The sequence below is a fragment of the Hemicordylus capensis genome, chromosome 3 (genome assembly GCF_027244095.1).
Source record: "Hemicordylus capensis ecotype Gifberg chromosome 3, rHemCap1.1.pri, whole genome shotgun sequence".
In the NCBI taxonomy this organism is placed as follows: Eukaryota; Metazoa; Chordata; class Lepidosauria; order Squamata; family Cordylidae; genus Hemicordylus; species Hemicordylus capensis.
The window spans coordinates 285,670,114-285,682,758 of NC_069659.1; the positions used below are offsets into that span (position 1 = coordinate 285,670,114).

Consider the following 12,645-nt stretch of genomic DNA (forward strand, 5'->3'; position numbering starts at 1 on the left):
TGCTAACTGAGCAAAGAGGCACCTTTTAAAAGTGGTGATCCTCTTTATTTAGCAGGGGGAGAGCAACTGACCCTGTCCATCCCCAGCACAGCATCCCTTCAGTGGCTGCTGCTGCTATTATTATTAATAATAATAATACCCCCAGTGAGGCACTACCTTGGCATGGTTGTGGGGCTTGTGTGCTCTGATGAAGGTGAGAGCTATGCCAGAGGTCCAACCATACTGGACAGGTCTCACCAGAGGAGCCAGACAAAGAGTGCCTCTCCCATCAACAATATGGTGAGACATAACTTTAATAAATCTATACCGGATCGGTCGTCGCCTGGGTCAACAAGGACCGCGCCAGGTGCTATAGTCCCTGGACATCTGGTGGCAAGTGGGCAACAGGACTCAGGATCTTCAGTTGAGCAACCAGGGCTGGAGACAGCAAAGTTACTGGAAGAAACGTTGCTTAACCGAAAAAAATATACGAAAAATGCCAACAAGGAAATAATGATCTGCTATTACAAGTCTAGTCCAACTAGAAGAGGTTATTTAAAAAGAATGTACCAAATTTGGAAAGAGAAGCATCCAGACACAGAAATAACAGAACAAAGGCTAGCAGACCAGAGAAGATTCATAATAAGAAATAAAGTATTCACAGGAGTTGAGCTGGAAGAACTGCAAAGAGCAACACAGGCTCAAGATATGGAAAAAGAATGATCACCAATTAAAGAAGTTGCTCAGGCGCAGGTGGAGGAGGTGTTGGAAATCGAGGATGCCACTGTTGCTGAACTGTTTCAAAATCAAAACCAGGCAACCTCCCCTTTGCCTTCACCTCAAAAACCCGAATGCCGTTTAACAGAAAAGCAACAAGAACTAAAGCAAAAAATAACTGAGCACATGAACCAAACAACCACCAGGGTTCGACTTCCAGCTCTAAAAACAGTTGCCAAAAAACAACTTGCTCAGGCATTAAAAGATGTCAATGCTGCACTTGCAGAAATAACAACCAAGAATTTGCAAGAAACAAACCAACTAATCTACAGTGCAGCAACAATAACAACACAAGAGCTCGGATATAAGATCAGTGGACCTGTCAAAAAAGAAAGCAGTACATCACCTAAATGGAAGATTCGATTAGAAAATAAAATCTCCAGGCTTAGATCAGATGCTAGTAAATTGAAAGATATGAAAGACAAGAAGCTGAAGAATGAAAACACCAAACAGTATCTGATCCAAAAATACCACCTCGATTCAAGGAAAATTAGAGAAGTCCTGGAAATAATAAAGCAGCAAATAACAGCAGTGTCAAAGAAGATTAGCAGATATGAAGCTAGAATTACACAACACAGGCAGAACCTCCAATTCCAGTCGAATCAGAGACGTTTCTACCAAAGCATAGAAGGAGAAACTGCAAGAAACGTAGAAACACCAAATAAAGAAGAAACAGGGCAATTCTGGCAGAAATTATGGGACAATCCAATAGATTATAATAAAAAAGCAGGCTGGATGAAAGAGGTCAAAAAATGTAACCAACAAATGCAAGATCTAATAATAACACCAGAATTAATAAGTGAAAGAGCAAAGAAAATTAAAAATTGGACTGCGCCAGGCGACGATGAACTGCATGGCTTTTGGCTTAAACACCTAACAAGCCTTCATAAACAACTATCAAAACAGTTCAATCACATTATGAAAGGCGGTGATATTGAACAATGGCTAACAACTGGGAAAACTCATCTCATCATGAAAGACCCAGCAAAAGGTGCAGTTCCAAGTAATTATAGACCGATAACCTGCCTGCCAACCATGTTCAAATTATTAACTGGAATAATAGCAGATGAAGTGATGCAACACTTATTAACTAACAAACAGCTTCCAGTTGAACAGAAAGGAAATTGCCTGAACACCAGAGGCACAAAAGACCAGCTGCTGATTGACAAAATGATTTTAGAAAACTGCAAGAGAAGAAAAACAAATCTAAGTGTTGCATGGATTGACTACAAGAAAGCCTTTGATTCATTGCCTCACACATGGATACTAAAATGTTTAGAAACAACTGGTGTCAGCAAAAACATTCAGATATTTATTTAAAAAGTAATGAGCAGGTGGAGTACACAGTTAACAATCAATGGCAAGGCACTTGGACAGGTTAGCATTAGAAGAGGCATTTTCCAAGGGGACTCACTATCCCCTCTATTGTTTGTAATCACCATGACCCCACTTTCACAAATACTAAACAAAACAGGCCTCGGTTACCAAACATCTAAAACATCAAGTCAAATCAACCATCTGCTGTACATGGACGATCTGAAGTTGTATGGAAAGTCCCAGTCAGAAATCGAATCACTGCTAAACACTGTCCGTATATTCAGTAGCGATATAGCAATGGAGTTTGGACTAGACAAGTGTGCTGCATGAATAATGAAAAGAGGAAAAATAACAAAAACAGAAGGAATAGAACTGCCCAATGGAAGCAAGAACAAGAACCTGGAAGAGAAAGAACGTTACAAATACTTGGGCATTCTCCAGGCTGATAACATCGCACACACTGAAGTTAAAAGAAAAATTGGAAGTGAATACATCAGGAGAGTTAGAAAAATCCTCAAGTCCAAACTCAATGGTGGGAACACCATACAAGCCATAAACACCTGGGCTATACCTGTTATCAGATACACTGCAGGAATAATAGACTGGACCCAGGCAGAGCTAGACACGCTAGATCGTAAGACCAGGAAAATCATGACCATCAATCATGCTCTGCACCCCCGCAGTGATGTAGATAGGCTCTATCTCCCTCGCAGCTCAGGTGGAAGAGGAATGCTGCAAGTCCATCAAACAGTAGAGGAGGAGAAAAGAGGCCTTGAAGAATATATAAAGGACAGTGAAGAAGATGCACTTAAAATGGTCAAGAACGAGAAACTATTCAATACCAATGAAACAAAGCAGGCCTATAAGAAAGAACAAGTCAAGAACCGAGCAGAAAAATGGAAAAATAAGCCCCTGCATGGTCAATATTTGCACAATATAAGTGGAAAATCAGACATCACCAAGACCTGGCAATGGCTTAAGAATGGCAACTTGAAGAAAGAAAGAGAGGGTTTAATACTGGCTGCACAAGAACAGGCACTAAGAACAAATGCAATAAGAGCCAAAGTAGAAAAATCCACCACAAACAGCAAGTGCTGCCTTTGTAAAGAAGCAGATGAAACAGTGGACCACCTGATCAGCTGTTGTAAGAAGATCGCACAGACTGACTACAAACAAAGGCATGACAAAGTAGCAGGGATGATACACTGGAACATCTGGAAAAAATACAAGCTACCTGTAGCCGAGAATTGGTGGGACCATAAAATTGAAAAAGTTGAAGAAAATGAAGATGTAAAAATATTATGGGACTTCCGACTACAAACAGACAAACATCTGCCACACAATACATCAGATATAACTGTAGTTGAGAAGAAAGAAAAACAAGTGAAAATAATCGACATAGCAATACCAGGGGATAGCAGAATAGAAGAAAAAGAAATAGAAAAAATCACCAAATACAAAGATCTACAAATTGAAATTGAAAGGCTGTGGCAGAAAAAGACCAAAATAATCCCAGTGGTAATTGGCGCCCTGGGTACAGTCCCAAAAGACCTTGAAGAGCACCTCAACACCATAGGGGCCACAGAAATCACCATCAGCCAATTACAAAAAGCAGCTTTACTGGGAACAGCCTATATTTTGTGACGATATCTATAATAACCAACAGTATTTATGATAAAATTCAGCCATCCCAGGTCCTTGGGACGGACTCGAAGTCTGGATAAAACAAACCAGTCAATAACACCTGTCTGACTGTGTAAACAAGAAATAATAATAATAATTCAATTTCTATACCGCCCTTCCAAAAATGGCTCAAAAAAACAATAAATAAATAATATTTATTTCTTTGTTTCAACAAAGAAACAATAAATAAATAAGATGGATCCCTGTCCACAAAGGGCTCACAATCTAAAAATAAACATAAGATAGACACCAGCAACGGACACTGGAGGTACTGTGCTGGGAGTGGATAGGGCCAGTTACTCTCCCCCTGCTAAATAAAGAGAATCACCACATTAAAAGGTGCCTCTTTGCCAAGTTAGCAGGGGTTGCTGGTGTCTGTCTTATGTTTCTTGTTTAGATTGTCCCTTGGGGACAGGGAACCATTTTATCTATTTATTTATTTATATTTATGTTAGCCTCTTTGGGAATTTTTGTTGAAAAGCAGTATTTACATATTCATCGTATTCATATTAGTAACATAACTATATAGTAAGACAGTGTCACAACTGGTGCCTGTATTTACCATGATTTCTAAAGTCTGCACAGCCTCCGTTTCCCCTAGAACCCCAAAAACATAGTAGAATCTAGCCATGCTGGCAAAGTAGTTTATTCTGATTGATCTGTGTATATTCTAAATTCCTTTGAGGATTAGTGTCTCTCACTAGACAGGCAAAAGGTTGTCTCCCCCCATCTCCCATTCATCTTGTTAGCTAATTGTTGCTGTTAATGTCTTTAACTACCAAGAACTGCCTGGATGAATTTTCCCAGTTTTCTGTTTAGACTTGCTTGCAGAAGTTATAATTGGTTGGTATCCCTGCTACAAGGGTTACATTTTGTATGAAGTATGAAACCCTCAAAATAGCATCTCTGATTGGCGGTTCACGTGTGCTGCCTCTGCAAGATTGGTTGGTTCCAGTCCCTAAGAAGGAATTGATGCCTTTAGCTAAAGATGAATGCTTTCCTTGTTCATAACTCAAATTTCCTGGGAGATTCAGTCTCTCATTCCCTGATGTCTTCCTAAAAGATGGTTGTGGCTGGAGCTGCCCTGCAATCAGAGAGAGAATGTGCTTGACGCCATGTTATTTGTTTTTAGATTTATATCCTACTCTTCCTCCAAGAAGCCCAGAGTGGTATACATGGTTATGCTTATCCTCACAATCCTGTGAGTTTGGTTAAATTGAGAGATAAGTGAATGTCCCAGAACTCAGGTCTCCCCTGTCCTAGTCCAACATTCTAACCACTGCACCACACTGGTGCCATTAGACTTATTTGAAATGGCTCCATATTCGACTCATTGAAATGACTTTTACAAAAGCCATAGAGTACAATACATTGCACATGTGTACAGGTGAGACCATACCTCCCACAAGAATGTGAAGAAGTACACATTCTTCAGCATTTGAGCAAACTTAGTTCTGATTAAATATATTTACAATTATAGACTGCAAGTTGCACCAGTGTTCCGGTCCTCCAAGCTTCCTTGTAACTCTTCTTTGCCACCTCCTGGAATTCTTCATCACCATTTTGAACTATCAAAGTCAACAGCTTCACCAGTGTAGAGAATCTAAGACAGCTCTTGAGTGTAAGATGAGAACATAAGAACAGCCCTGCTGGATCAAGCCCAAGGCCCATCTAGTCCAGCATCCTGTTCCACACACTGACCCACCAGATGCCTCTGAGAAGCCCACAGGCAGGGGGTGAGGGCATGCCCTCTCTTCTGCCGTTGCGCCCATGCAACTAGTATTTAGTGGCATCTTGCCTCTGAGGCTGGAAGTGGCCTATAGCCACCAGACTAGTAGCCACTGATAGACCTGTCCTCCATTATTTTGTCAAAGTCCCTTTTAAAGCGATCCAAGCTAGTGGCTATTACCACATCCTATTCTAGAGAATTCCATAGATTAATTATGCACTATATGAAGAAGTACTACCTTTTGTCGCTCCTAAATTTCCCAACCTCCAGTTTCATGGGATGACCCCTGGTTCTAGTGTTGTGACCCCTGGTTCTAGTTTGGGGTGTCCTCTGAGCTACTTCCCTCTCCTCCTTTTCTGATGCACATGTTTGTCCCTCCTAGCACCTCACCTTCCCCTTGCTGGCTGCCACCCTCCTGTCATCATTTGGATCCTCCATGCTCTATGGCTACAATCTGGCTGTGGTGAACTCTCCAGCAGTGGTAAGACGGGAATGAAAAGTGCCTGCACAAAGCCCTCCATCTCTCTTCTTAAAAACACTACTCTGGTGAAAGGGGACTCCTATACTTCCTGGCCTGATGCTCCATGTTGAACTGGTCCTCTTCTCTTCCCCTTCACTAAAAAGGAGGCACTTTTAAAAAGTGGTGATCCTCTTTATTTAGCGGGGGGGGGAGCAACTGGGCCTACCCATCCCCAGCACAGCATCCCTCCAGTGGCTGTTGCTGCTTCCTTTTTTAGTTTGTGAGCCCTCTGGGGACAGGAAGACACACACACACAGAGAGAAAGATATATAGATATAGATATAGATATAGATATACATATAGATATACATATAGATATACATATACATATACATATACATATACATACACTGTAGATATAGGTAGGTAGACAGAGAGAGAGATACACACACACATAGCGCTTTTGGAATTATTGTTGCAAAGTTCCCAGCGAATGAATATTCATTGTATTCACTCATTTTTTGTTTGGCCCTCTGCACTCCAGACATCACAAGGCTCCAGTTGATCTAGTTAAAATATGATAATGGTGAATGCCGGGTAAAGCTCTCACAGTCTTCTCCCCCCCCCCCACCATGCTGTCTCCCTCTCCTCTGCAGCACATCAAAGCCTTCTATAATGCTACCTGGGCCTGGCGCTATGGACAGGGCTTGACTCAGGGGCCGCTCACCCTCATGTACTCACTGACGGTCTCCATCTTTGCCCTGGGAGGCCTGGTGGGCTCTTTTCCGGTGGGGATGCTGGTAACCCGATATGGCAGGTAAGAGTGGTGCCGGCAAGGTAGTGATTATCCAAGTCTTTGCATAGGAATAAATTGGATGGGCCAATTCACCACCTTGCTGAGCAATGGGGAAAGCAAGAGTCTCTGTGGTTGTCACCAGCTCATTAGCCTGCAAAGCAGTGACCCTAAGAAATGGGCAAGAGCTAAAGCTCAGTGGGAGAATTCAATTAAGGCAGGAAAGACTGCAGAAGCAGAAGAGTTCAAGGTCACAAGAATATGGCTGAGTATAGGCCTATGGAGCCTAAACAGTGTTGGCTCTGATCTGTAAAAGTTAAATGCCCAGCAAGCCACTTCTCAGCTGAGAGTGGTTTTCCATTTAACTTGGGTTCGACAAGAATATCTGAACTCTTAACAGAGACTAGGCATGACAGTGGGGAGCACAGTCAGGGGTCCTGGCTGTCAGGGTTTCCTGTAGTCATGTCTGAAATCATTCCGGTAACGGCTGATTGATAATGGCTGTTGGACCTGACAGAGGGTCCGGCGTGCCTGTCACATGTCTGTGTAGCCCTAGCTTAATTTCTCAGCTTCCTCAATGCCTACCAGCTGAGTTGCCAAGTGTGAATTGAACCTTCAGTCCTCATTGCACAGCTTCCATTGGTAGCAATGGTGACTCCCTCTCTCCCCCTCTGATCAGTCAGTATGTGTAAAAGCAGTTCATGTCTGATTATAGTTATTTTATTTATCAATAGTTACATTTATACACCGCTTTTTGCTCAGCAACCTCAAGATGGTGTACAGCATACAACAGAATACTATGATATTGTATTTTCAGATGCAATACAAAATCAATAATTAAAACAAGCAGCAGCAGAAACAATCTGTCATAAACGACAGAAAAAGAAAGCACTGTAAACAGGTTGTATAAGGACAAAAAAAATCAAGACCAGCCTCTTATTGTTCAAAGGCCCAAATAAAAAAGGAGCATTTTCAGGCCTTTGAAAAAAACCAGGAGCGAAGGGAGAGAGCAAAAGGCCATTTCACAGTCTGGGGGCAATAAGTGAGGTAGGCTTTATCAGACATTGGTATCTAAAGTTGAGCCACTCTCTACAAAGACCTGTAGGGTGGGCAGATCCACATGGGGAAAGGTGGCCCTCCTTTGGTCTCTTTTTGAGACATGTAAAAACTTTGGGAACATCAAGCAGGATCCAGGCTCGGTTTGTCATGTCTAAATGCCATTGGAACTCATGATACTTCAGTTAGTCATGCCTCATATATTTCAATCATGCTTCGTCAAAACTAACTTAGTCTGGATCCTGCCCATTGTTTGCTAAAATGCGGTATGTGAATACCAGAAATAAGCAAATGAGTTAGCAATCAAGATGAAATTATGATTGCCAGACCCACGATTCCTTTCCCATGCATTTCAAATCATGTCGTGGATTTAACTTGAGTTCAGACTTTGCTAAGAATGTTCAACTTTACTGTAAGACCAAGACCAGTTTTCACAAGCTCTAAATAGACCAATCTGAGCGTCCCAACCATCCATCCACCTAGGAGGTCACTTGGTGATCTACATCCTGTCTTGTAGTCCCTCTGGTTACAGCTTTGATTACATGTGTTTGGATATGATAAAGCAGTTCCAAAGGAAATTAAAAAGAGGCAGCTGGGCCATGGTGCTGGGGTGTCAAGGGGGGAGGAGGAGGAGGCATGGCACCTACAGTCTTTGGGATACTCAAACACCAAATGTTCTGCCGCACAATTTGAAGTTGTTGTGGAGTGCAAGGGAAACTGGAGAAGAAGGAAGCAAGGTGGTGGGAGAACCTACTGCTCACAAAGCATATAAATTGGTATCCTCCCTATCAGGAATGGCACCTTGGTACGGAGTAACCTTCTTGTCTTCCTGGCTGGCATGTTAATGGGCTTCAGTCGCTATTTTGAATCACCTGAGATGGTCATTATCGGACGCTTCATCACTGGAATCCACTCTGGTAAGACACTGTTCTGCCCAGGTGCATTCTCTCTCTCTCTGGTCTGCAGAGGTGAAGTATGTGAGGTTCCACTAATATAAGGGTTACCAGCCTTGGGTCTGCAGATGTTGTTGGACTACAACTCCTACCATCCCCAGCCACAATGGAAGCTCATTGTGGCTGGGGATGATGGGAGTTGTAGTCCAACAACATCTGCAGACCCAAGGTTGGGTAACCCTGCCTTATATGACATAGAAAAGCTCATTAATTTCCCCTAGCCCCATATTCTCTACAGGAACTCTGCTCCCCTCTAGGGGCCAGGAAATGCACAGCCACTGAAACATACCAAAAAGGGCTAAACTCCCCTTGGGCACTTAAAGCATTATTAGGTCTGATAGGCCTGGTTTTTCTTTACTCAACAGCAGTTGGATTGGGACAGAGTTAAGGTCCCTTACACCCAAAGTCTTGATCTGTGGAGGGCCTCAATCTGACTGCTGTTGGTCAGGGCTGGTGAGAGAGGAGAGCTGGTCTTGTGGTAGCAAGCATGACTTGTCCCCTTAGTTAAGCAGGGTCCACCCTGGTTGCATATGAATGGGAGACTTGATGTGTGAACACTGCAAGATATTCCCCTCCAGGGATGGATCTGCTCTGGGAAGAGCAGAAAGTTCCAAGTTCCCTCCCTGGCTTTTCCAAGATAGGACTGAGAGATATTCCTGCCTGCAACCTTGGAGAAGCTGCTGCCAGTCTGTGAAGACAATACTGAGCTAGGTAGACCAATGGTCTGACTCAGTATATGGCAGCTTCTTATGTCCCTATGTTCCTTTAAACATCACACATAGATTGACCCAAGGAGTCTGTCTATATAGAGATTAGAACCACTGTTGTCTCTGTTAAGATTGACTCAGTAAAATGGTTGCACTTTTTCATCCAGAAGTTAAATTCTTGCCTAGAAAAAGCACATACGTTCCTGAATATGATTTCCTTTTCATGCACTTTCTGGCTTAGACCAGTGGCATAACAAGGCTGGAGTGGGCCCAGAGACAAAATTTTAAAATGGGCCCCTCGCGGATACACACACACACACACACACACACACACACACACTTACTTTACAATATATAGCCATGTGACTTGCCTCTGGGGGCCCCCTTGAGGTGTGGGGGCCCCCAGGCAGCCACCTCCCCTTGCCTAATAGTAGTTATGCCCCTGGCTTAGACTGTTGCCAATGATATGTCATGCCACAATCAACCAGTTCTTAGAGTGCCCTGGCATTCTGCCTCTTTGCTGCAACAGAGAACTATGGCTTAGGGTACTTATGTAAATTAGTTACTCCTGGAGATTCCTGGCCCATCCTCTACTCTGAGACTGCCGGATCCAAAAATGTTGTCTTGGCCCTGTGAAGGTTTTCCCTCCTCTACATCAGGTCACCTGTCCTTCACCAACAGCTCGCCTTTTCTTTCCTCCTTCCTATCAGGGATCTGTCTCAGTGTTGTGCCCATGTACCTTGGAGAAATTGCCCCCAAGAACCTCCGTGGATTCCTGGGCCTTGTGCCAAGCATCTTCATTTGTCTAGGGGTCTTCTCTGCCCAAGTTCTGGGTCTTCCAGAGCTTCTGGGAGAGGTAAGTGCAAATACCACCACCCTGTCCCCAGGCATGGAATGCATTGGGACATAGTGAGATAGTGCCAAATTAGTTACTGTCAGGGTGTTAGTTGAGAAAAGGCTGAGAGGACAACATTTTCTGTTCCCTGCTGCTGTTCTGCTAGTTTAGCAAAAGCAATAGTCAGTAGTTGTCCAAGATATTTTGGTGCCTGAGGCAAAGCACTGAATGCCACCATCCCTTTGTCCCCTGTCTGCCTGCCCTTCATTATATGGCTACTGGCTGGGACTGGAACTTGGCAGTGGCAATGTGTTTCACCCAGTCAGCAGGCAGTCAAATTGCTGGACCTTCTTCCTGTGTGCTGAATTTTGAAAGGGGAAGAGGAGGTAGAAGAGAGAAGACTGGTTGGGTTAGACCAGGGCCACACAACTTTGGTCCTCCAGCTGTTGTTGAAATACATTTCCCATCACCCCCAGCTTATCCCCCGGTAATCCAGCATCCATGGGAGGGCTGAAGTTGTGCAGCCCTGGAACTCCTCTCCACTTCTCTCCAGCAGCGCCATGGTAGGAGGGTGGTGAGATGCATTAAAGTATGCCACCACCACCACCCCAAATTCACTGCCCTGCAAGTTTGCTGTATGAAAGGGACCCTGGCAATAGTCACTGAGAAAAAGAACCTCACATGAATGTTGCCCAAACATATTGTAGCAAATAGAGTCTACACAGTTTTTTTAGGATAAAAGCTGTAGGATAAAAAGTTTCTGCCATACAGAAAAGAGGAACCACCATCAAAGATCATGTTGGAGATGGTGGGGTGGCATTTTACAGTGTAATTACTTATTAGTAATTATAAGTAATTGAAAAAGAAGCCAACTTTAACTTAGAAACAAGAGTGTGATTTTATTACTAACTAAACATAGGCTAAGAAAACAGTAAACAGTCTAACAGTCTCTTATGCAGATAGAGGGAGAACATCTCAGTTTGAATTCAAGACAACAAGTGAGGAACAGACAAAGTCTGCTTTCGGACATTAGGGAGAGCTGCCTCTCTGCAGTCAGTGAAACTGTAGAGTAGAAGGGGATCTGGCTGTGTGGGCTTCCTTCTTGACAGAAGGACAGCCCTCACAGCCAATCGTGCCAGAATGAAAGACAACTCCAGTTCCATGCAACCAAAACTGCAGTGACAGCATTTGGATGTAACGCTTGTGCTGCAGAACCGAAGGTAAGGGTGGCAAAACTCCACTCTGACCAAAGGTCTGGAGTGGAGTTTGGGAATGGAAACCATGGGTCTCTTCTCATCCTTAACTCCGGTTTCATTAATTTGGATGTGTGGCTTGGGAAACCGAAGGTGAAGGGACCTCCGGTTTCCTAGTATGTCTGAATTCACTGAAACTGTGACTCCAGCCCCAAGCCAGTACATCAATACATTCAAATAGAGAAGTATGCCATGTATAAAGAACTGAGAAAATGTCTGTAACAAATCCCAACATTATCCTTCTCATTCTCCTGATCTTTAAATCATGAGTCCCAGCGCCTCTTGCAAATTCTGAAATTGTTCTCTGGCTAAAGGCTTTGTAAGAATGTCTGCCATCATTTCCTCTGAGACACAGTACTTTACCTGGATCAAACTTTTGTCTTGCAAGTCTCTCCCAAGTGCTATTTGGTGTCAAATATACGTTGTTTCTACTTTGACTTGCATCAACCAGGCAGATGATTTCTTTTGCAGCACACAGTTTTTCATCATTCTTGGCATTATTTGCATTGCTTTCACTTTTGCATAGGGAAGTTTGTTTGTTTATTTATCTATTTATTTATTAGATTTATAAACTGCTTTTCATTAGCATAAACTCAAGGTGGTTTACAATAAATTAAAAAATATCACAAAAGTATTCAGCAGTTAAAAATACAAATATTAAATTGGAATATAAGAAAAAAATGCAAAGCTATTTTAAAAGTTAAAAAAACCATATACATAATAAAACTCTAAAACACAGCACAGAAGCAGGAGCAGCAAAAAAACACTCATATAAAAGTTTAGTTAAAAAGCCATTACTTTACTTGCTTTCTTAAAAGCTGTAATGAAATCTGCCATGAAGAAAAGGTGCTCTTCATATGCTCAGGTACACCCTAAACCTCCTGTTGGAAACAAGTTCCAGGAAAGAGCTCAAATCAAGCCCTGGAGGTAGCCTCTCATCCCAGGTTACCACCAGCTTTCCAGCATGATATATGGGCCTGTCAGAGCAAATCTCACTTTTTGTTAGAAAGACCATTTTCCTGAAATGTAGCCTTATTCCCTTTTCTCTGTTGAGAATAATTCCCTTGCTTTTTATTAGGACATGCATTCCTTACATGCAGGGT

General features: G+C 42.8%; 1 protein-coding gene across 1 annotated transcript in view; it reads left to right on the forward strand.

Annotated features, from left to right (window-relative positions):
- LOC128349008 (solute carrier family 2, facilitated glucose transporter member 5-like) overlaps positions 1-12,645 on the forward strand; it is a 32,470-nt gene that overhangs the window by 5,244 nt on the left and 14,581 nt on the right. The window contains exons 2-5 of the mRNA XM_053304858.1: positions 5,868-5,966; positions 6,602-6,762; positions 8,587-8,711; positions 10,165-10,310. Coding sequence (XP_053160833.1) covers positions 5,868-5,966; positions 6,602-6,762; positions 8,587-8,711; positions 10,165-10,310 — 531 coding nt within the window. The remainder of the gene's footprint in view (positions 1-5,867; positions 5,967-6,601; positions 6,763-8,586; positions 8,712-10,164; positions 10,311-12,645) is intronic.